General features: G+C 38.4%; 1 protein-coding gene and 1 pseudogene across 1 annotated transcript; both read right to left on the minus strand.

Annotated features, from left to right (window-relative positions):
- Positions 1–7,476: 7,476 nt before the first annotated feature.
- LOC112705860 (uncharacterized acetyltransferase At3g50280-like) lies at positions 7,477–9,312 on the minus strand (annotated as a pseudogene).
- Positions 9,313–21,967: 12,655 nt separating this feature from the next.
- On the minus strand, positions 21,968–25,564 carry LOC112705861 (polyadenylate-binding protein 8). Its single transcript, XM_025756840.3, has 9 exons — positions 25,001–25,564; positions 24,793–24,911; positions 24,029–24,688; positions 23,865–23,942; positions 23,692–23,781; positions 23,275–23,409; positions 22,890–23,063; positions 22,622–22,801; positions 21,968–22,509 (listed from the first exon to the last, which is right to left on the minus strand). Exons 1-9 carry the CDS (start codon positions 25,242–25,244, stop codon positions 22,267–22,269), a joined length of 1,923 nt encoding a protein of 640 aa, XP_025612625.1. The 5' UTR covers positions 25,245–25,564; the 3' UTR covers positions 21,968–22,266.

Here is a 25,564-nt window from a genome sequence, read left to right on the forward strand (position 1 = left end):
GTTTTCAGAATGGACCCTATTAGATATATTCTATTATGGTCTCTCTGAATTTTCGAAAATGTCATTGGACCATTCTGCAGGTGGATCTATTCACCTGAAGAAAATGCCTGAAGAGGCTCAAGAACTCATTGACATGGTTGCAAACAACCAGTTCATGTACACCTCTGAGAGGAATTCCGTGAATAATGGGATACCTCAGAAGAAAGGAGTTCTTGAAATTGATGCTCTGAATGCCATATTGGCTCAGAACAAAGTGTTGACTCAACATGTCAACATGATCTCTCAAAATCTGAATGGGCTGCAACATGCATCCAACAGTACTAGAGAGGCAGCTTCTGAAGAAGCTTATGATCCTGAGAACCCTGCCATGGCAGAGGTTAATTACATGGGTGAACCTTATGGAAACACCTATAATCCATCATGGAGAAATCATCCAAATTTCTCCTGGAAGGATCAACAAAAGCCTCAACAAGGCTTTAACAATGGTGGACGCAATAGGATGAGCAATGGCAAGCCATATCCATCATCTTCTCAGCAACAGACAGAGAATTCTGAACAAAACACTTCTAATTTAGCCAATATAGTCTCTGATCTGTCAAAGGCCACTTTCAGTTTCATGAATAAAACAAGATCCTCCATTAGAAATTTGGAGGCACAAGTGGGCCAGCTGAGTAAGAAAGTCATTGAAACTCCTCCTAGTATTCTCCCAAGTAATACAGAAGAGAATCCAAAAGGAGAGTGCAAGGCCATTGATATACTCAACATGACCGAATGCACAAGGGAGGAGGAGGACGAAAATCCTAGTGAAGAAGACCTCCTAGGACGTCCTTCAAGCAAGAAGGAGTTTCCTATTAAGGATCCAGAGGAATCTAAGGCTCATATAGAGACCATAGAGATTCCATTAAATCTCCTTCTGCCATTCATGAGCTCTGAAGGCTATTCATCCTCTGAAGAGGATGAAGATGTGACTGGAGAGCAAATTGCTCACTACTTAGGAGCTATCATGAAGCTGAATGCCAAGTTGTTTGGTAATGAGACTTGGGAAAGTGAACCTCCCTTGCTCATTAATGAACTAGATACTTGGATTCAGAAAACTCTACCTCAAAAGAAACAAGATCCTGTCAAGTTCCTACTACCTTGTACCATAGGCACCATGAGCTTTGAAAAAGCTCTATGTGATCTGGGGTCAGGGATAAATCTTATGCCACTCTCTATAATGGAGAAGCTGGGGATCATTGAGGTACAACCTGCCTTGTTCTTATTACAATTGGCAGACAAGTCCTTGAGACAAGCTTATGGAATAGTAGAGGACGTGTTAGTAAAGGTTGAAGGCCTTTACATCCCTGCTGATTTCATAATCTTAGACACTAGGAAGGAAGAGGATGATTGCATCATCCTTGGAAGACCTTTCCTAGCCACAGCAGAAGCTGTGATAGATGTCAACAGAGGTGAATTAGTCCTTCAATTGAATGGGGACTACCTTGTGTTTAAGGCACATGGCCATCCCTCTATGACAAAAGAGAGTAAGCATGAAGAGCTTCTCTCAGTTCAGAGTCAAGAAGAACCCACACAGTCAAACTCTAAGTTTGGTGTTGTGAGGCCACAACCAAACTCTAAGTTTGGTGTTAAGACCCCATATCCAAACTCTAAGTTTGGTGTTGGGACTACACTAACATTGACCTGATCACCTTGTGGCTCCATGAGAGCCACTGTCAAGCTATTGACATTAAAGAAGCGCTTGTTGGGAGGCAACCCAATTTTATTTATCTAATTTTTATTTTATTTTGTTTTATTGTTATTTTGTGTTTAATTAGGTACATGATCATGAGGAGTCACGAAAAAATCATAAAAATTAAAAACAGAATCAAAAACAGCAGAAGAAAAAAATTTCACCCTGGAGGACGCACAGGCTGGCGTTCAACGCCAGTAAGGTGCATCTGGCTGGCGTTCAACGCCAGCAGAGCACCATTCTGGCACTAAACGCCAGAAACAAGCAACATTCTGGCGCTGAACGCCAGGAATGTGCCCAGAGAGGAAAAACTGGCGCAGAACGCCAATAACAAGCATGAAACTGGCGTTCAACGCTAGATACATGCTTTACATGGGCGTTGAACGCCCAGAATGTGCACCACACGGCGTTTAAACGCCAGAATGGTGTGCAAAGGCATTTTACATGCCTATTTGGTGCAGGGATGGAATTCCTTGACACCTCAGGATCTGTGGACCTCACAGGATCCCCACCTACCTCGCCCTCTCTCACTCCATTCATGGTCATCCCTTCTGTTTTTCATTCACCACCTACATCTATCCACTCTTCCCCATACACCCCACCTACCTTTACAATTCAACTTCTCTTTCCCACCCACTCCCACCCCAATAGCCGAATCCATCTCCCCTCACTCACCTCCATCTTCTTCTTCTTCTTCTCTTCTTTCTTCTCTTGCTCGAGGGCGAGCAATATTTTAAGTTTGGTGTGGTAAAAGCATAGCTTTTCTTTGCTTTTCCATTACCATTAATGGCACCTAAGGCCAGAGAAACCTCAAAGGGAAGACAAAATCTTCCACCTTGGGAGATGGAAAGACTCATATAAAGCCGTCATAGCTCAGTGGTAGAACATGTGGCTGCAAAGCAAGAGATCCCTGAGATACCTCAGGGGATAAGTTATCCTCCACACAAATATTGGAAGCAACTAAGGGTAGAAACACCAAAATTACTAGGAATCATTCAACAGAAGCAAGGAAGAGACATAGAGGAGCTCAAAAAGCACCATTGGACCTTCAAGAAGGCGCCACCCTCACTCAGGTGGATTCATTCCTTGTTCTTTATTTCTTTCTGTTTTCGGTTTTTAATATTGTGTTTATCTATGTTTTGTGTCTCTACTTCATGATCATTAGTATGTAACCATGTCTCAAAGCTATGAATAAAATCCATTAATCCTTCACCTCTCTTAAATGAAAAATGTTTTAATTCAAAAGAACAAGAAGTACATAAATTTCGAATTTAGCCTTGAATTTAATTTAATTATATTGATGTGGTGACAATACTTTTTGTTTTCTGAATGAATGATTGAACAGTGCATATTTTTGATCTTGTTGTTTATGAGTGTTAAAATTGTTGGCTCTTGAAAGAATGATGAACAAAGAGAAATGTTATTGATGATCTGAAAAATCATGAAATTGATTCTTGAAGCAAGAAAAAGCAGTGAAAAAGCAAAAGCTTACAAAAAAAATGGCGAAAAAAAAAATATATATATATAAAGAAAAAGAAAAAAACAAGCAGAAAAAGCTAATAGCCCTTAAAACCAAAAGGCAAGGGTAAAAAGGATCCAAGGCTTTGAGCATCAATGGATAGGAGGGCCCAAGGAAATTAAATCAAGGCCTAAGCGGCTAAATCAAGCTGTCCCTAACCATGTGCTTGTGTCATGAAGGTCCAAGTGAAAAGCTTGAGACTGAATGGTTAAAGTCGTGATCCAAAGCAAAAGAGTGTGCTTAAGAGCTCTGGACACCACTAACTGGGGACTCTAGCAAAGCTGAGTCACAATCTGAAAAGGTTCACCCAGTTATGTGTCTGTGGCATTTATGTATCCGGTGGTAATACTGGAAAACAAAGTGCTTAGGGCCACGGCCAAGACTCATAAGTAGCTGTGTTCAAGAATCAACATGCTTAACTAGGAAAGTCAATAACACTATCCAAAATTCTAAGTTCCCAGAGATGCCAATCACTCTAAACTACAAAGGAAAAAGTGAGATGCCAAAACTATTCAGAAGCAAAAAGCTACAAGTCCCGCTCATCTAATTATAATTAATATTCATTGATATTCTGGAATTTATAGTATATTCTCTTCTTTTTATCCTATTTGATTTTCAGTTGCTTGGGGACAAGCAACAATTTAAGTTTGGTGTTGTGATGAGCGGATAATTTATACGCTTTTTGGCATTGTTTTTAGGTAGTTTTTAGTAAGTTTGAGCTACTTTTAGGGATGTTTTCATTAGTTTTTATGTTAAATTCACATTTCTGGACTTTACTATGAGTTTGTGTGTTTTTCTGTGATTTCAGGTAAATTCTGGCTGAAATTGAGGGACTTGAGCGAAACTTTGAAAAAGGCTGACAAAAGGACTGCTGATGTTGTTGGAATCTGACCTCCCTGCACTCGAAATGGATTTTCTGGAGCTAAAAAACTCCAATTGGCGCGCTGTCAACGGCGTTGGAAAGTAGACATCCAGAGCTTTCCAGCAATATATAATAGTCCATGCTTTATTCGGAAATTGATGACGTAACTTGGCGTTGAACGCCAAGTTCATGCTGCTGTCTGGAGTTAAACGCCAGAAAAACGTCATGATCCGGAGTTGAACGCCCAAAACACGTCATAACTCGGAGTTCAACTCCAAGAGAAGCCTCAGCTCGTGGATTAATCAAGCTCAGCCCAAGCATACACCAAGTGGGCCCCAGAAGTGGATTTATGCATCAATTACTTACTCATGTAAACCCTAGTAGCTAGTTTATTATAAATAGGATTTTTTACTAGTGTATTGATCATCTTGGGACGATTAGTTCTCAGATCATGGGGGCTGGCCATTCGGCCATGTCTGAACCTTTTACTTATGTATTTTCAACGGTGGAGTTTCTGCACACCATAGATTAAGGGTGTGGAGCTCTGCTGTACCTCAAGTATTAATGCAATTCTATTTTCTTTTATTCAAATCTCTCTTATTCTTATTCCAAGATATTCATTCGTACCCAAGAACATGATGAATGTGATGATTAAGTGACGCTCATTATCATTCTCACTTATGAACGCACGTGATTGACAACCACTTCCGTTCTACATGCAACAGAGCTTGAATGTATATCTCTTAGATTCCCCAACAGAATCTTCGTGGTATAAGCTAGATAGATGGCGGCATTTATGAGGATTCGGAAAGTCTCACCTTGTCTGTGGTATTCCGAGTAGGATCCTGGGAATCCGGAAAGTCTAACCTTGTCTGTGGTATTCCGAGTAGGATTCCGGTAATGAATGACTGTGACGTGCTTCAGACTCGCAAGTGCTGGGCGTTAGTGACAGACGCAAAAGAATCAAGGGATTCTATTCTAGTAGGAGCGGGAACCAACCAGTGATTAGCCGTGCTGTGACAGAGCGCGTGAGCGTAGTTTTCACTGCGAGGATGGGATGTAGCCTTCGGCCAGGTGATGCCTCCAGACGATTAGCCATGCAAGTGACAGCCGCAGAGGATCATTTTCCCGAGAGGATTCAAAGTAGCCATCGTCGAACGGTGAACCCCTATACACAGCTTGCCATGGAAAGGAGTAAGAAGGATTGAGTTGAAGCAGTGGGAAAGCAGGCGTTCTTGAGCCATACAGTATCTCTATTCGCTTATCTGAAATTTCCACCAATGAATCTGCATAAGTGCTCTATCCCTTTTATTATTTCTATTTTCTTATTTCTATTTTCAAAAACCCATAAACCAATTTAATCTGCCTAACTGAGATTTACAAGGTGACCATAGCTTGATTCATACCAACAATCTCTGTGGGATCGACCCTTACTCACGTAAGGTTTATTACTTGGACGACCCAGTACACTTGCTGGTTAGTTGAACGGAGTTGTGTCCACTCGTGCCAATTTCAAATTCCATAAAAATACAACTTAAAGAATAGTGATCACAATTTCGTCCACCACCCCCTCAGCAAAACTCTCAACCAAAAAGTCTATCAATCGCTCCTCCTCCTCACTTCGTTCAACAGTCTCAAGAATCTGACAAGGTTCCGAACACCAATATAGAGGAAATCGTTCTATCAACTCGTCATCAAGATAAAAGGGGTACTCGGACTCCACCGACCTCACTTTCACGAACAAGGACTTAAAATTTTTAAAAGAAGACTTATACAGAAGGAAGAGAGAACGACCAGGGAAACTACTCAAACATATCCATAACCCCTTTCGAACCCCTTTTGCTTGAAACAAAGAAAAAAACACAACAAGAGAACAAGGAACAGAAAGAAAGCCCATTAAACATTGGAAAGCACGCAAAAACGCCCACGAGTTAGGGTGTAATTGTGAGGGTGCACAGTTTAGATGAGTTAGAACGTCACACTCAAATGCAGAAAACGGGAACCTAACGTGAAGCTCGATAAGACAGGGTGTATAAAAGTAGAAGTACTGCCAATCCCCCTCCTCTCGCAAACCCTATCTTCACTAGAACAAGGAAGGAACTCAACAACAGCACCAGAACCTTCCTTCACAACATGCAAACCACAAAGCTCATTTATGGAGTCAACACTAACGAACGAGGAGGAGCGAGTCCTCACATCATCGTGAACCCAGTAATACAGACTAGCTTTATCCTCCTCCACAACTTTATCTTTTTCCTTATCTCTCGCCATTTTAGAAGAAAAAACAGAGAAACAAAAATAAACTACAGAGAAAAAGATGAACCTTTAGAAGTCATGGTAAGAGTCAGCTAGTAGAAAGAATTTGAAACAGCAATGAAATTTCCAAAACAAGGAAAAATTATTGCAAGCCCACTAACTTAGTGGGTAAATAACTCGCAACCGCTAAACAAGCGTGGAAAACCCAAACGGCAAATAAAAGCATTAAAACGGGCACGTTTTGCAAGAAAAGAAACAATAAAGTCTTCCAAGATCATTTAAAACTCCCCTGAAGACCATTTTGAAGTCTAAAGACCAGAAAATACAATAAAGGCAACTTAATAAGCTCGCCTACCACTTACATGCAATGCCAGCCGAGCTTGGGGGCTATGACGTGTATCCCGCTAAGCTCGGGATTAACATCAGCAACAACAGACTAACCATAAATCTCGGAAACAAATAATCATAACTGAAACAATCACTTAATCAAAAACACACATGAGTCAAACATTATCCCTCAGCCGTTACCTACAGCAACGAAACTTATCATCCTGGCCACTAATATCGGAACAAATCAGGCAGCACATGGCACTCCATTCATCTATAAAATCAAACCTAAGCAACCTAAGAAAGACAGGTTACACTACTCATTCTAGTTTATTATTCTCACTCTCTGATAATTCTTACTCTAACTTGAGCGTCGAAGTGCTTTTTGCAGGTGCTCCCGCCACCGTGTTCCTGGTGTCAAGGTTATTTTGTGGCGCTGCTCACTGGACGACTTATAGCACTTTCATAAATCCAACAGCTGGCTAGGCATCATATACCTCAGCTCTCCTCGTACGGAACAATATACATTGTACAATACCTCTATTGTTTCTTCGTACTTTTCCATTCTAAAATAATCTCAGCACTCATATCATTTACCCAAGCCTTTTACATTATACAAAATATTACTCATTCTAAATTGAAATGGCAGCACAGCATATTGCTCACTTCTCTCCTCTTCGTTATCTTTTAAAATTAAAAAAAAAAAACCACTTAAATATAACCCTTATGAAATTGGAAAGAAGTCAAGAACACAAGGGCGGGGCAACAAGAAAGATTCTAAACTAAATAGAATTCAATTCCCGAAAGAATTTTGATTCCTGGCTTTTTAAATACACTCTTAATATTTCTTTTTCTATTACTTTTGTTTGATGGTAACTAAGAACATTCACACGGTAACTATTTCCTCCAACTTTAATCACCCATATCCTTTTTGCTAATTCTCCAACAAATCCATCAAAGTTTCAAGGTGTGTGTCATGTAAGTAGATAGATAGATGTCAATTATTGCTCATTAGGCATAAACAAGTGACCTAACTAACGATAATGCTAATGATGAGAGAGCAAGTACTACGAAGAATTGGAACTAGTGGAGGGGATTGAACACAGAAACCGTATCCATGAAGTGTTGGTCAGATTCCAAGGCGCTCATCGTATGAGGAGAAAGACACACTTCCAATTGAATGCTTCCCCCACCTTCGCGGCCAGGATATGACGTCACCTTGCCGTCAAACTTGTTGGCATATCCACTCAGAACCGCCACGGCTTTCCCCATTCCAAATTCATTCCCATAAACATTGAACTTTGGAGAACTGCTCATCACCACACTGTACGGATCAATAAAGCGACCGGTTTGATGAATAGCAGGGGATCGCACCCACCGGTTGAGCCAATCCATCACCACTCTGTGGTTGTAGTTTGCGACAGCTTCGTGCACCTTACCCGCTGCCCAACCCAGATCATGCTCACTCAGCTCCCCTGCTGTTGCAACCGCTCTCACAGAGTTAACTGAGTTTCCGAAGTACTCTTGCGGCAGAGGTGGTTCCATTCTCGTTCTGTTGTTTATAACCACTATGCAACTGCTTCTTTGATCACACGGCACGCTGCGAGCACGTGTTATGCTTCTCCAAACGTGAGCTGACAATGACTGGAACGAAGAGATTTCGTTGGTGCTGGAATCTTTGTTGGCTTTGGCTTTGAGTTTCGCGATAGAATCAGCTGTGAAGTGGAAGATCCTCTCTCTCAGCTTGGGTGCTTCGTATCTGCAGATAAACTCGTCATGGTGTTTGAAGGGAAGATTAATTAACTCTGGAAACCAGCGCTTGTGGATTGGTCGGTGAGAAATGTTGACAACATTAACATCTTCCCCTTTGGCTTGAGATTGAAATATCTCAGACCACGTGTTGAAGAAGCTCCAATAAGAAGTGCCATCAGCGACACAGTGGTTCATGGAACAGCCTATGAAAACACCATCGATTAGCTCAGTGACTTGGACAGACAAGAGAGGCATGGCGTGACCGTCATGGTTGACTGCTTTGTTGAGGTCGAAGAACGAGTGAACAATGGGGGGACATAGACAGGAGAGAGGATATCGGATACGGTGAGGTCTAAGATTGCATGGATGAATCTTGCTCCTGGAGAGTTGATGCAATCAAGAGAGACAGAATAAGAGGGAGGGTCTTGGGTTTGGTGAGTCACAAGGCGGCCTGCAAGTGGATAGAAATGGAGAAGGGTAAGAGAGAGGGAATGCTTCAGATTATGCAACAGATTATGGGTGAAATCTTGTGGCTGGTTTTGTGGTTTCGTGAAAAGAAGGCCTTTCTGGATATAATGAATGGACAAGGGGACAATATCCCACGGAGTTAAGTGGCACAACTGCGTTGATTCCTCGTTCGGGAGGTGTGGCTTCACGAGGCATTCTGAAATGCGCTTAACTACTCGACTGCTCCTCATCCTATCCAAGTAATAGCCTTATTCATGTGGATAATGTTAGTTTGGAACACAGCCATGGATTCTAGGTTTATCCACTCATCCTCTTTTTCAACGTCTTCACTCCTCCACATCCATTTCATTTCATATCATCCAGTGCTCGGTACTTCCTTCTTCAGCGTCTTCACGCCTCCCATCCACTAAAATTTTTAGGCATTTATTTCATTTTGTACGTGGTCTTATTCACAACGGAAAGTGTTAGGTAAATAATAACCATCTTAAACAACATTAATAACTACCAATCAAATAAAAATATATTACATTTTTAAATTAATTATCTAAATTTTAATATTAAAATAACCATTCATACACTTAATGAAATGAACATCCAATATATCTATTGTTCACATTGTTTAATATTTTAATTGTCTACTTATACTTTTTCATTTACATATGTACAAGGCTAAATTTTATTTGAAATGCTCCACTTTTCCTGTATAACATTATTTTACAATTTGGATAGGAAGATATTCCCATAAAGATACTTAAAACGTTTTTTTAAAGATGTTTGTTATTAACTAAAATTTAATACATATAATTGATTAAATTATATTATTTTTGTCAAAATTAGATCAGACAAATTGATTTGGTCAAAAAATCAGTAAACCAAACCTTGAACCGATTTAAATTAATATTCTTTTTTATAAAAAATGACTACAATAATCTTATTATAGAAAATAACTAAAATATTTTTATTATATATTTTTTAATTTTAAAAATTCTAAATTCTAACCCTATAACAACACAAAAAAAAGGAGTTAGAATTTAGGATTCTTAATATATATATATATATATATATATAAAAGAATATTTTAGTTATTTTTTATGATAGAAATATTATAATTATTTTTATAAAAAATATTAATTTAGACTGATTCAAGGTATAATTTATTAATTTTTGACTAAATCAATTTATCTGATCTAATTTTGATAAAAATAATATAATTTAATTAATTATACGTATTGAATTTTAATTATTTAAAAACATCTTTAAACAAAAGATGTTTTAAGCATATTTATCTAAATGGCTCCTATTTACATAATCCTTCTTTTATAACCAAAACTCTTCAAGTTTTATATTTAAAAAAATATAAGTCACAAAATTCATTGTCTACCAAACAAAGTGATATATATATATATAGATTTTTTACAAAAGAATATGAAAATGCAATTATTATCATTGAATTGAATTTAATGGCCAAAATTAAACCTAATTTAAAAGCTAGATTACATGAAATAAAAAATTAAATTACTACTTTCAGTCTCATCAAAAGTTAGGTTGCCTCTTACATCCCGTCCTCTCTCCACTCTATTTTCCTCCTAAGTTGGACCAAAAATTAAATCTCTACTTTTTGAACCTTTCCTTGCTGCAACTTTTCCTTCTTATCGTCATCATCGCTCTTCTTTGTGCTCGTCATTGCCGTTGCTCCTTTCTAAGCTGTTTGCATCATTGGTGTTGACGGTGCTGCCCCTCTAGTCTCTGGTTGTTAGACCTAAATTTGGAAGTGAAAGCAAACTGATTTCAGATGCATGACTCAACTGTTCAAATGTATGCATATGGCCCGTAGATCTAAAAAAAACTCCAATTTGTGATAAATAGAGGTTTAGAAATTGAGTCACAATACTAAGATAAAAGGTGATCCTTGCAAGCAAAAAGAACAAGTTAGAGTCTTCCGTTAGCATCGATATTTTTTAAAATATTGATATTCTTCCTCTTGAACATTCAAACACCAAAGGATATGGAAAGCGTGTTAAAGGTGGCAAAACAAAGCAACTGAAAAATAGAAAAAATACAAAGTTTGTAAGTAATATGCACATCATGATAATGCCAAAGGAGATAAATCATGTGTTAGTTATTATGAGCATTAGTTACTTTTTTTTTATTTATTAATGGCTTAGTTTAAATACTCGTTTGAAATTAGAAATAGTTAATTATATTTACGTTTAAAACTAACACTAATATACTTTTTATTTTTTTATTGTAGGAAAACTAGTATTGCATATGGAAATAATTGCTTTTGTAGGAGAAGAGACGCATATATTGTCCATATCTTATTTTAACTATATTTTTACGATTGTATTCAATACTCTTTTGAGTTGTAGTGTATTGTTGGTGAAGTGATAGACGCATGATGGGTGAGGATAATTTTTATGTGATTGAGTTGATATAATTTGTGTTGTAATTATTGTGAATTTGAGACTTATATGACACTTGTTCTGATAATGCCAAAGGAGATAAATCATGTGTTGTTATTTTTTTTATCAAAATCAAAATATAACTCTAAAATTTTATGGCATTATTATTTTATTATTCATTTATTTATTTGTTCTCCTCCTTAATAACTATATTTTATATTAATTTAAATTTCAACTCATCATAAATTCAATTACTCTTGTAAATTAAAACACTTTTGGCCTAATAATTTTAAATTATAATAATTCATACAACCAAATCTAACGTTTTGTTAATAATCCAATTTTTTCAATAGAATATTGTTAAGACTAAAGGACTATTTTGAGTACCGCTATTTATTATTATTATTATTATTATTATTATTATTATTATTATTATTATTATGCCAACTAACATACTAGGTAGAATTTTGGTTAAGTTAATTTGATGATGGATGAAAAAATTATTTTAATCAAAACACTATTTTAATTAATTTAAAAACGGAAAAGCTCTGCATACAAGCCATTAGGGCTTGTATGCTTTACAAGTTTATTAAACAATAAATTTAAAATACGCGCTCCTCCACGTACGTTGATTACACGCGCTATATAATATCCCGCGTATATCTAACTTCCAAATTTAAAATATTTGTTTCCTTCTTCGTTTTCGTTATTTTGAGATTTGGTTGTTCTTCTTCTCGCGCGTCTTCCCTCATTCTTCTCCATCGATCTTTTCCTCTTCTTTTCTCACTGGTATGTTCTTCGTTTACGTTATCTTTTTCTCTCTCTGCAACTCGAGCTTCGTTTTCTCTTTTGATTTGTTGTTTTCTGAAATCAAAGTTCGAACTCGTTTTGAAGATAATGGATCCTTCAAGCTCAGATTGTGTGCTGAATCCAGGCGATGTGGATTATGAATTTGAATCTAACGAAGTTCTTGAGGTTTGATTTACAGTAATTTGTATAGCATTGTGTAGTTTAAAAATTGCTGAACATTGTTTAATTACCTGGAATTTATAACAGACGCTCGGGTGTAGATCAATTCTTTTTTGGGTGTATTTTAGCTATAAGTGTGGGTGTATATACACTTTACTGGTTTTTTGTTATTTTTAATTGAGTTGTTGTTGTTCAGGTGTATTATATCAGACATGATTGGGTGTGTTTTTAGTTTTTGACATGGTGTATTCTGCAGCCTGTGTATTGACTGTTTATGGCTTTAAAGGTCATTCTGTAGTTGAGTTGTTTCGGTTCGGGTGTATCATATTAGACATGATTGGGTGTATTTGTATCATATCTATGGGTGTATTCACAGTTCTGACACGGTGTATTGTGCAGCCTCTCTCGGTTGTTGATGACGAGCTTGTTCCGAAGGTCGGAATGACCTTTACCACCCTTGAAGATGCCGGAAAATTTTACAGGAACTACGCCAAGGCTGCAGGTTTCTCTACAAGAGTTCGGTGCACAAATAGGAAGGGAAACGAGATTAAGAATCAACTGATTACATGTAGCAGAGAGGGAAAATGGAAATCTAAAATATCTCCAACCGAGAAGACCAATCCGACAGCCGGTTTAAACTGTCCTGCAAGAATTTATATACACACATTGAAGGATGTCGGTGCTTGGATCATTTCAAAGGTTGTGTTGGATCATTCACACCCCTACTGTCCAAGCAAAGCAGAGATGCTCAAACAGCACAGGGAACTAAGCATGTCCATTCGTCGTACGATAGAGAATAACGACGAGGCCGGTATCAGACCAAGCAAAACCTACCAATCATTTGTTGCGGCTGCCGGGGGTCACCGCGAGTTAAATTTTATCGAAAAGGACGTGAGGAATTACATTACCAGGGAAGTGCGGAATGTTTCCGAACAAGAAGATGCAAAGGAATTCGGGAAATATTTCTTAAGAATGAAAGAGAAGAATCCGAATTTCTTTTTTGAGCTCGAACTCGAGGAGGATCAATCGATTAAGCTGGCTTTTTGGGCCGACGCAAGAAGCAGAGCCGCCTTTGAGTATTTCGGAGACGTCATTTCATTCGACACCACCTACAATACAAACAGGTAACAAACTGTCCCTGTTTATGATGCTAAATTAATTTATTTTTACGAATCCGCAGCAGAGGTGTATATTGGCTGTGTCATTGGGTGTATTCGAAGCATTTGTTAGGGTGTACCTAATGATTTTGCATTCTGGACGATGGTAATTCGTTTCAGGTATAATTTGGTCTGTGGTTCTTTTGTCGGGGTGAATCACCACGGTCAGTCAACACTTCTCGGATGCTCTTTGATGAAGAACGAAGAAATTGAATCATTCAAATGGTTATTTCAATGCTGGCTTCGTTGCATGGGAGGAAACGCTCCGAAAGGGTTTCTCACCGATCAGTGCGCATCAATGAAAAGGGCTTTAGAGGCCTGTATGCCAACAACAGTTCACCACTGGTGTATTTGGCACATCATGAAGAAGATTCCAAGCAAATTAAACGGGTACAAGGGACATGCCGATATCGAACAACAAATGAGCCATGTTGTTTGGAACTCTCATAGCAAAGACTCATTCGATAGGAATTGGAATGATTTTCTGGTGAATTTTGGTCTTGCGGACAACAAGTGGCTTTCAGGTAATGTGTTTTTAAAATCTGCAGCAGAGGTGTAAATTGTACGATCTCTCGGGTGTATTTTACTGTGTGTGTTTGGGTGTATTATGCAGATCTGTACGAAGACCGTCACATATGGGTTCCTATGTATCTGGACCACCACTTCTGGGCAGGGATGAGAAGCACACAAAGGAGCGAGAGCATGCATTCATTTTTTAACAAGTACATCACCCGGAATAGCTCGCTCATTCAGTTCGTCAAACAGTACGATAATTGCCTCGGAAGCAGGGAGCAAGCAGAGAGAGAATCAGATGCTGCAGAGTTTCATACGGTCATACCGTGTGCAACCAAATCCTCCATCGAAGCTCAGTTTCAAGATGCGTACACTCACGCAAAGTTTAGGGAAGTCCAAGCCCAATTCAGAGGAAAGGCGAATTGCATCACCAGATTAAAGAATTCCGCTCTAGGCTATTCAGTATACGAAGTCGGAGAACAAGTTTCCAGCTCAATATTCGACAAGTTCGCGGTTACCTACGACTCAGTTGCAGCCGAGGTAAAATGCCAATGCTTATTATTCGAGTCGAGAGGGATACTGTGCCGTCACGCACTAAGCGTGTTAAGCTTCGAACAAGTAAGCCAAGTGTCCCCTAGATACATACTGGAACGATGGAGCAAGAAGGTAAAGAGGTGACACACACACATCAAGAGCAGCCACGACGAGCCACTGATGGAGCCAAGAAGCAAGAGGTTCGACCAATTGGTTTTTCGTTCGCAAAATATTTACGAATTTGCCTCCGAATCGGAGGAGCTGACTGCAATTCTGCACCGTGCGTACGATAACGTCATGGCCGAGATAGAAGCATTAAAAGGCAAAAGGAAGGGGACATCTTCTTTATCCCACGAAGACGCCAACTTGGAATCCGTTAACGAGCTTCAAAGCCCGCCAAGGATTCGAACAAGAGGACGTCCAAAAAACAGGCTAGGTTCAAAGCTGGAGAAACAGATTGCAAATGCCACAAAGAAGAAGAAGACGAAAGTTTTAAGCGAGGTAAATGTAATGTTCTTTAAATTTGTGGCGATTGAGTTTATTTTTCTAGTTAATAGTTTAGCTAATGCGTGAGTGTTATATTCAGATAAACCTGTTTGATGCTGCATCAGCGGCGCATTCAAGTTGCAGCCAATATCAGGGACAAGTTATAAATTATCAGTTCAGGGTACCAGCAGCAGGGGATAACTCCTTGGGTGTATAGTTATAAAGAGTATGGGTGTAAAAACATTGTTTCTTTTGGGTGTATTTTTGTTAATTGACAATTTACATATAGACACATATATAGATACATATAGAACAAAAGCTGTAAAAATTCACAGGTTATGGGCGTATATTTCAGTTGATGTTTTTTTTCATATTTTAGTACATGTAATTCATTCATTTTGAATACAGCACAGACAATTGGGTGTATATTTTATTCAACCTCGGGTGTATTATTAGACTTGCGTTGGGTGTAACAGTTTATAATATGCGTATGCCTTGATTTTTTGCTTTATGTTTTACCACCTGTAATACAGTTTTTGAATACATCACAGACAGTTTACCAGCACAGATAGTTTAACTATGGGAAAAAATATACATGGAATAGAAGTTGTTGATAAATGGAAAATATTTACATCATTTGTTCAATTTACAAACTACCCAGCAGTTGGATCACCCAGTTTCTATATCAGCAGAATTAATTTGACAAAACGGACTCAATAATACAGAGGATGGCTTCGACAGCCTTATAGCACTACTCTCTCTAATTGCCCGATCTCTCTGTTTATTCATCTCACTGAATAGTATCCGGGAAGCATACTCCACTCTATAGTGGTCCACCTCCTCCTACAATTAAAAAGTATGTTATGTTTAAACAGAAATATTAATTCAGTAAAGTAATACAGAGTTATATAGTTCTAAAGACAGTTACCTGTGTCCAATTATCCCATTCATACTTCCCCTTTTTAATGTTTTCCGGCTCAATTAACTCAAGCCACTTCATTACGTAGATAGCGCAGTCATAGCTGAAAACGAAGAAAATAAATTACAAATCTCATTTAGGAAAGTTTAAGGTTCAGAGTCACAAATCTATACCTTGTATTTTGGCCTGAAATTTTAACATATGGTGCTTTAATTTCCTTCTCCTTCTCGCCTTTCTCGAGAGGTTTCCCGCCGGCATATGTTATCAATCTTGAAAATACATATCCCTTAAATACCAAAACAAATCAATAATACACCCGAATGAATGGACAAGATACACCCAACTGAATATGGAATATACACCCAACTCAACCTTCAAAATAAACCTATCTATTAAAGTAAAGAAGACAGAGGCAACTTACAGTGAATTTATTAATGTCCTTTCTCTCATCGCTTGGAGCTTTTTTGTGTAGCGGGTCAAGTATTTGACATTTCCGCTTTCTTGTATTTATCAGCCATAACCACCAATGTCCCGAGTGGCAAACAGGAGCAAAAATCTGAAGGATTGCCACATTTCAACAGTCTATTATTTTATTTGGCATATAAGTAAATAAGCGTACTAACAAATTTACGAAACGAAAACTTACATATGGATGCGAACTTAATTTTTTTCTATCTATGAATTCAATGAAACTCGGGTAGGCTTCCACCCTGAATTCTTTGTTCGTTTTCGGGGATATGAATTCCCCCTTGGGTGATCCGAAAGTGCCATGCTCTGCAAGAATTGCGATACAAGAAATGAAAAACCGAAAATACACAACATACACCCAATCTAAGCTAAAAAATACACCCAAATCAATGCATAAAATACACCCAAAGTTCGTAGAAGTAACACTTACCACAATATCGGGGGGGAGACAGTATATTTGTGCCTGAAACCTCTTTTCCTTTTTCTGGTTTAGGATGAGGCAGATGGCAGATACAATCTAGAAATCAATTTTAAATTAATAAACATTGCAGTTGACTTTGGTGTAAAAACATTAATGTTAGTCTAAAATTACCTGAGATTCTATATCACTTTTTGCCTGGAGGGATGCAAGGTGCGTTCTCATCAAAATGTATTCTCCTTGGCCAATCAGAGTGCATATCTCCTCATACTCGTCAGTATCGCCTTTTGCATCTTCCTTCAGTCTCGTCCCCCAGATGTAGCACTTTTGTTTCATATCATCCGGAATTTGATTTATTCCTCCAGGAGTTTCAACCTTTGCAGAACTTTCTCCCCCAGTCTCCCTCTGAATTTGTGGACTTTCGTCTTTTCCCTTTGACGCACTGCTTGCTAATTTTTGGACCAAACTGTCTAATTGTTCTAGCATAGTTGCAGTTTCTGGAGATTTTTCCCTTTCTATCTCCTGCGTCGACGCCCCCTCCTGGCTTGAATCTGTCAATCCGAGGCTGAATGATGGCATCCCCAGATCTGTTTTAGGAACATATGTTGCTGTCCGTGCCATCATCAACAGGGCAGCAGCGTCCTCTGCGTCTGGATGACTGCGTCATTATGTATAAGAATAAGAGTAAGAATAAGAATATGCGGATGATAAGCAAAGATTGATTTTAGTCTAATGAACTTACATTTTTGTTGGAGCTGGGGGAAGCTTGGGTGTTGTTTCTTGAAGTTGTTTGGGGGTTTCAGGAGTGCTGCACAGTTACACAAAATTAATCAGGAAGAATATACACCCAAACTGTTATCAAATATACACCCAAACCCTAAATAAATATACACCCAATACTATTTTCTTACGTTTCTCTAGCCCCTTCAATCTGTAGCATAGGGGTTGGTTCGAAATCTGCGTCAGTGGTTGTTTGTTGGGATGCCGGCACAAAAAAGTGGATCGGGACTCTAAACAAGAATAAAAATGAAAGGTTAACAACGTATTTGAAAATAATAAGGTTATAAGGTTGAAATATTCTTGGAAAACTCACATTGCAAGTGCTTCCGACGGCGTTTGTTCCCTAACAACCATCATATTCGAATCAGTCGGAGTCAACCTAAAATACACCCAAAGAAGATCAAAAAATACACCCGAACAATTAAAAAAGAAGACGGGCTTTGTTTTTTGAGAACTTACATACTTGCAGTTTTTGCTTTTTTTTGCTGCCTTTTTTTTCTTGAATAAAATAATAAAGGGCTTTTTTTTCTAAAAAAAATATATACAGAATTAGAAGTAGAAGTTATTAGAAGAACAAAAGTAACGGTTATTTGAAAGAGAAATTACATGCTCTGAGACGGCTGGTTTACACTACTCTGTTCTGTGCATCCTTGAGAGGAAGGATCATCACTTCCCAAGTTCACAGCCGGTAGTCTAAACAGATTTCATGTTATTCAAACGAAATATACATCCAACTTAGTAAACAAGATACACCCAACTTGATCAATAAAATACACCCAAATTGTTTCACAGAATACATCCAAATCATGATAACAAGATTTTATTAAATAATAAAGCTTCTTACGTTTTAGAGGACACATAGCGACCTTCTGTCGATCGCAGGTCAGCTTGGTTCTCCCTGCGAAACAAGATACAATTATTAGCAAACAAAAGACACCAAAATCTCAAATACATAGCCCAGCAAGACATACCCCTCTGCAGCAGATTTATCAACGTTTTCCTCTAGGCATTCATCGGGTTCGTCACTTGATATTTCATGTCTCTCACTACATTCATAAAATAAGACGTTAACAAAAATAATTACGATGATAGACCGTAGTATAGCTTACGAGGTACTGTACCCGTCAAAGTATTGATCTTCTTCAGGAGGTGAATCCTCCACAACAACTTTTTTCTTTTTTTGTTGTGTTCTGGGTGGAAAAAAAATATTACCAATCAGAAATAAAAAATTAATTTTATCACAGAATTTTATCCAAAGAATTGCTTACTTTTTTGGAGTTGTTTTTGTTTTTTTCTTTTTCTTCTCCTTCTTCCCAGGTGATGATTCTTCGCTCCTATAAGTCAATAAAAGACACTTCAGTTAATACACAAAATCTTTATAAGGAAGACAAAAGAAAGGAGTAATAATTTCAGGACATTACTCATCACTTGGTTCAGATTCAGATTCTGAATCAGAATCTGACTCCTCTTGCCTCTGCTTTCTTTTTCTTGAGTCCATTCTGGAAGGCAAACAATTGTCATTTAGAACATACTAAAAATACACCCAAACGAATTCACGAGATACACCCAACTAAATATACAATATACACCCAACGCAGCAAACGAAACACACCCTGCTTAATAAGCTACATACACCCAACGTGGACAAACAAAATACACCCAAACCGAAAAAGAAATTACACCCAAGTAGGGTACTTACTTTTTCCCCTTTTTGCCGGGGTGTTTTCTTCCCGAATCCTCTGAGTCTTCTTGAGCCTCAGACTCAGAGGTAGAAGTGTCACTGTCAGTAGTTTCTGTCTCCGAAGACGATGTTGGGCTCGCCTTCCTTTTTTTATTTTTTTTATTTCTTGTTTTTTTCTTTTTTTTCTTTTTTTCTCATTTTTTCTCTTGTCTCTGCCATCTTCACAATCCCCTGAAACATGAGATATTTTAGTTAGCACCATTCGGGTAAATAAAATACACCAACTTATTATGATTACTCACCAAAATTTCCTCTCTTTCTGCATTCATTCTTTCCACCAACTGCTCCTTAGTCCAGTTGGCAATCCATGGCTTTTGTGGTCTTTCAGCCCTGTTCTTGCCTTTGTTTTTTGAAAGATGAAAGTAGATTATCATCAGGGCAAAGAGGCAGCCATTGATTGCCTTCTTCTTCTTCTCTTGATAGTCTGTGATGCCCTTGACCATGAAGGTCAAAACATGCCCCCCCCCCCAGTTTCTCTCCGATATGCCGTCCATCATAAAAATTGGGTCCAGGTGCACGGGCGATATTTTGTTTATCGTCGTTGGCAAAAGGAACGCCATCTGTATGTAGAGGATGAATATCCTCTTGAACATCAGGCGTTCCTCTTCGTTGCCAACGCCGATTTCCATCATTTCATCGGTAAGACTTTTGAGGGTCTTACCCTGGAATCTTCTATAAATTATTTTGTCATCATCAGAAAGTTTCTTATACTCAACTTTCTCAGGAAATAGATCTCCTACAAAAAGGAAGACAACAAAGCATCCAAGTCGGTTCAAATACACCCAAGCATCAACTTAATATACACCCAAGCAACAACTTAATATACACCTATAATTTTGAGCTAATTACCTGTTGCATTGATACCAAGCGCATCACCTATTTTTTTTGGGGTTATTTGGAAAGAACCATATCATGTCTTCAGTCTGTTCTCCCCAAGTTTGAAGTTGTTTGCCAGCTCCCTTAAGAGTTGGTGATCCACCCTCAGTGGTGGGATGTGCATCAACCCACCGAATCCAAGATCCCTCACAATCGCCTTCTTCTCCTCAGTCATGTTTCTGAACTTATCATTCAGGAGATGTGTGGCACATTTAAGGTCTTTAGTTTGGTTTCTTGCTGCCATTTTCTCTGAAACTAAAAATACACCCAAAAATATCAGTAATATACACCCATATATATATGACTCAGATACACCCATTGATAACAATAAGATACACCCATTGATAACAGTAAGATACACCCATATATATGAGTCAGATACACCCAAAGATATCCGCAAGATACACCCATTGATAACAGTGAGATACACCCATAGATATTATTCAGATACACCCAAAGATATCAAACAAGATACACCCGTTGATTACAGTGAGATACACCCATAGATATTATTCAGATACATCCATATAGATATCAGTCAGATATCACTCAACCATGCTTCAATATCAAGCCACATTACAAGGTTAAGCAGTTTACACCCCCGAATCTACGGAATAAACCCCTAAAAATCAACAAAAATAGCAGGAGAACTTAGAATAACAACGTAGAACGACGTAGAACTTAGAAGAACGACGTATAACTTAGAACAGTGTAACAAAGAAGCAAGAGTAATAGTAAACCCTAGAAGAACGACGTAGAAGAAAAGTAAAATATACAGTATTTTAATGGACTTACGTTGAGTATTCTTGGTTTGTTTTTTCTTCAGATTCTTCACAGAGAGTTTGATGGTGTTTTGATGCAGTTTTCGAACTACGATTTCTATATTTTGAACCTTGATTTTCGCTCGAAAATGGGAGGGTTTCGTTGTTTTGAAAGCGCCTTGAGAAATGGAAGAAGTGGAAGAAGTGGAAGAGTCTGCCATATGTAACCGTTCGAATGTTGAGCGCGTGATTTTGACGCGCCATGTTATCTCTCTTCATGCGCGTGATTTCTGTTTGGGCTGGGCCAACTTGTTTGCTTGTAGGCTTGTATGTGTAGCAGGCCCGATTTAAAAATTAATTTGAATTAAAACGGAAGAATCATTTTAATTATTATTTCGATAATAACGTCAATTTGATAAATATATTAGCAGCGCGGCTGAGAATACATGATCCTAATTGGTTTGTTGTTCAGCATAGTAAAATTCTAACATATTAGCAGCGCAGCTGAGAATACATGATCCTAATCGGTTTGTTGTTCAGCAGAATAAAATTCAACGCATCTAATACTCTTGCCAGATATTAGATTGTGAATCCAAATCAATGTTAAATTAAAGATCATTCAACATTTAGGAGAAAAAATAGAAGAGAAATTGGCAAAAATAACCGAGAGATTACTAGGTGACAAGTGAGTTGTGGTCAAGTTCCCCCAACTTACAGTAACATGTCAATAACTGGTTTGGGACTACAGTAGCATCTACCTGTAAAACTAGATCAACCTAATAAATTTATTTTAGCATATAACTGATTTTATTTTTAGTACATTTTAATCTATGTTTTTTATTTATTAAATAATAACAAAAAAAAATATAATAAACTTAAGTAAAATATTATATTCATCCAATAAATAATTTAAAAATCAAGTATATATAAAAAATAATATTTCAGTTCATAGTGAAAGTTTGTTTGCAGAATCTCAATTTATTTTTTACAATTGTTCAATAAAAATTACACTAAATGACCTATATAATTATTTACCTCACCGAAATTGAACTCTTATTAAAATATGGAATAAAATGTATTCTACCAAAACTTCATAAAGTAAAAGTTCAAGAACCAACCATCATAATTCAAATTAACGGGATATAAATACCAAAATTTTAAAGGGAATAAAAAAATGCCGCCATCAAAATCTCAACCAGCCAACGAAGAAATAAAACAAGTAAATTCAAAAACTAATCCAACGAGTGCTGCTAAATCCTACAAGAAACCGGACACAAAACTGTGAAGTTCTACGATCATGTGAGCTGCTGAACGGACAACGTTGCATATCTAAGAGACAAGATTCTCATTGAGAGAGAGGGAGGCGAGTTGATCAGCTGGGGCATTGGTTTGCTGCTGAGCAACATTTTTCAACACGTCCATGGCCTCGGCAACTTTCGCCTTGAGAGCATCGGGTGACTCAATCAGATGCAACACTTCAGGCTGGTCCATCTCCAAAAGCATGCCTGTAACCTTTGCTGCAGCATCATGTTCCAGCTTATCAACAAGTGGGTATAAAGCTTCACCAAGCATCTACCAAATCATTCAAGAGAAAGTCAGTATGACAAATTTCAAGTGTGTATAATACAATGGATACTCGCAACTCAAATATGCTGAAACAATAGCAGGGAAAGAGCTCTCTTACAGTCCTCTGCTGTCCTGGAGGAGCATTTGCAAGGGCAGTAGCCAAGGCCTGAATGGGCATTGGTTGTCCCATCGCATCCCGGATGGGCAGAGCTCCCATGTCATAGTTGACTGCAAGCATTGGAACCTCCTGCATGTTGCGACCACCTGGATAACGATGGCCACGTCCCCTTGGAAGCATCTGAAAAACACAGAAAGGGGTATCTCACCAACAGGGTTTAATAGCAAAGAGAGAGACACAAAGACACACAAGTTGAACATGAGCACACCTGCTGCTGCATCATCGGCACTGGCTGCTGTGGTTGTTGCACAGGACCTGTTCCTCGACGGACACCTGGGCGCTGCCCTTGTTGACCCTGCTGAACCACTGGAACAAAAAAACTTGGCATTGGAGCCCCTGGCCTCATCCCAGGCACAAGTTGCTGCTGATAACCAAATCCAGCCTGTATTTATTATTGTAAAGATGATTACTTTTATTGCAAACATTATATTCAGTAAATGAAGTGATGCGATGATCAAGTAACACATGCAGGGGCAACATAACACAACAGTACTGATCAAACCTTTTGTCAAAGTATTACTTGATAATCATGGCATCAGCTTTTTAAAATTTAAACAACGTAAATAAATTCTAAACAAAATCTATGTATTTACTTGAGGAAGGACAGCTGGAGGTGCTTGCCCATACAAAAATGGATGTCCAAGACCCATGGCCCTTGGAGGATAGAGCGGGAGATGAGGTGCAACAGAAGGAGCCATTGATACGTGCGTCATTTGAGAAAACTGGGCCTGCATGAAGTAATCAGGCTAGATGAAAACAATAACAAAGGTATAAATGGAATGCAGGATCGAGTAAAAACCTTTCTGATTTTCTATTCATTTAACTAAATCATTCACAGCCTACAATATACTCATATTAGAGCATTCAAAACACCTACCATCAATGATGGACAAGATAGAGGAATTTCTGTTCCTAAAAAGGATCAGAATTCCATTATAGTAGTATTATTTTATATATAGAAGATTATAAAGAATATATATCTAACAGCTGACACTTGTCCAAAGTATTACCTGCAACTTGGCTCTTCTTTCTTCTTTTCTCTGTGCAAGGGCAACATAGAGAGGTTTGCCAGAAATCAATTTCCCTTTCATTTCTCCGAGCTTCAAGTAACAACATGATTGATTATTAGCAATTGAGTTCATGGCCAATTATTAAAGAAGAAAACAGATATTTGTATGCTTACAGCTCGAGTAGCTTCCTCAGGAGATGAAAATGCAACAAACCCAGACCCTCTACTGACTCCATGTGGATCACGCATAACCTGCAGGCAGGAAAAACCACACATGTTTCACAAACAGAAGACAATAGAAGGTTAGGTACAAGCAAAAGAAGAACCAGCATTCAAACCTTGCATGAAGTTATTGTACCAAAATCTGAGAAGAGTTCCCTGAGCTTTACATCATCGATGCTATCATCCAAGTTCTTGAGATACAAGTTAGCACCTTGATATTTGTCAGCAGCTTCCTTCATACTCTGCTCAAATCGCTCCTTCAGGGCAAGCTCCCTTTCGGATTTCTTCTGGGCTTTCCCAACGTACCACTCCTTATCATCAAATTTCTTTCCATTGAGTGCCTCAACAGCTTTAGCAGCATCATCAGCATTTTCAAAATTGACAAAACCAAAACATTTCGATTTACCGTCTAAATCTCTCATCACTACAGCACTAGTAATTGTCCCATACTCCCCAAAAATTTTCTTCAAGTTATCATCCGACATGGACTCTGACAGGTTCTTTACATACACATTACTAAATTTTATATTGGCGCTTAAGACACTCTCTCTATCCTGCTTTCTTTGAAAATGCCCCACGTAAACCTGTTTATCATTTATCAGCATTCCATTCAACTTGTCAATGGCATTTTGAGCAGACTCTTCCTTCTCAAATTGCACAAAGCCAAATCCTTTTGACTGGCCAGAAGGATCTGTGGCTATCTTGCAAGAAAGAATAGTCCCAAAAGAGGAAAAAGTATCATGCAGAGCCTTATGATCAATCGACTTATCCAAATTCTGCACCATCAGTAGCACCAACAAACAGAATAGATTCAATAAGCCAAATAATATGCCGCCACTCACAAATACCGAAAGAAAAAGGTTCGAGATTCTAAAATCACCTTGATAAATATATTAGCAGCGCCGCTAGTGCGGGAGCTAGGGTCCCGATGAGAATACATGATCCTAATCGGTTTGTTGTTCAGCGGAGTGAAATTCAACACATCCAATGCTCTTGCCGCTGCAAGAGATTCACACAATCGACATATGTTAAATAAAAGAACATTCAATATTTAAGGAGAAAAATGGAAGAGAAATGGACGAACGAACCGTCTTGAGGGTTACTGAAATTGACGTAACCGTAACCGAGGGATTGCTGGGTGGCCAAGTCCCTGCAGACGCGAGCGGAGACGACCTGGCCGATCTGGTTGAAGAGATCGTAGAGCTGCGGATCCTTGACGTTGCGGTCGAGATCTCCAACGTACAGTGACGTCATCACTGACTGGTTCGGGACAAAAGCAGCGGCGGCGGCGGAATCACCGTTCGCATTGGGGCTCACCTGAACTTGTGCCATTGATTCAAAATTCAGCCGTTGCAATAAGAATGCGCGACACTATAAATTAGAAACAAAACCCTAGCAGAAAGAAAAAAGATAACGCCGATTTTTTTTTTTTGGTCTTTTTTGATAAACCCGCCGGAAAAAGAACGGAAGCTGAGGAGGAATTTAAATTTTGATAATTTATTTATTAATATTTTTAATTTATACGTTTATGGGTGAGTGAGGACTGAGGACTGAGGACTGAGGACTGAGGAGGGCAGGTGGGTCTGCTCCGCACCCGCTTGTACAGAAGGCTGTCCACTTATATAGTGAGAATCAGACTGTGAGAGTGGATC

This window comes from Arachis hypogaea, chromosome 8 (genome assembly GCF_003086295.3).
Source record: "Arachis hypogaea cultivar Tifrunner chromosome 8, arahy.Tifrunner.gnm2.J5K5, whole genome shotgun sequence".
NCBI lineage: Eukaryota > Viridiplantae > Streptophyta > Magnoliopsida > Fabales > Fabaceae > Arachis > Arachis hypogaea.

Coding starts and splice junctions, on each gene's coding strand:
- LOC112705861 (XM_025756840.3), bottom strand. CDS start 25,244: ATGGCACAAGTTCAGGTGAGCCCCAATGCGAACGGTGATTCCGCCGCC. Junction 24,689..24,792: donor CTGCTAATATATTTATCAAG/GTGATTTTAGAA, acceptor CTGATGGTGCAG/AATTTGGATAAGTCGATTGA. Junction 23,410..23,691: donor AAAGAAGAGCCAAGTTGCAG/GTAATACTTTGG, acceptor TACTTCATGCAG/GCCCAGTTTTCTCAAATGAC.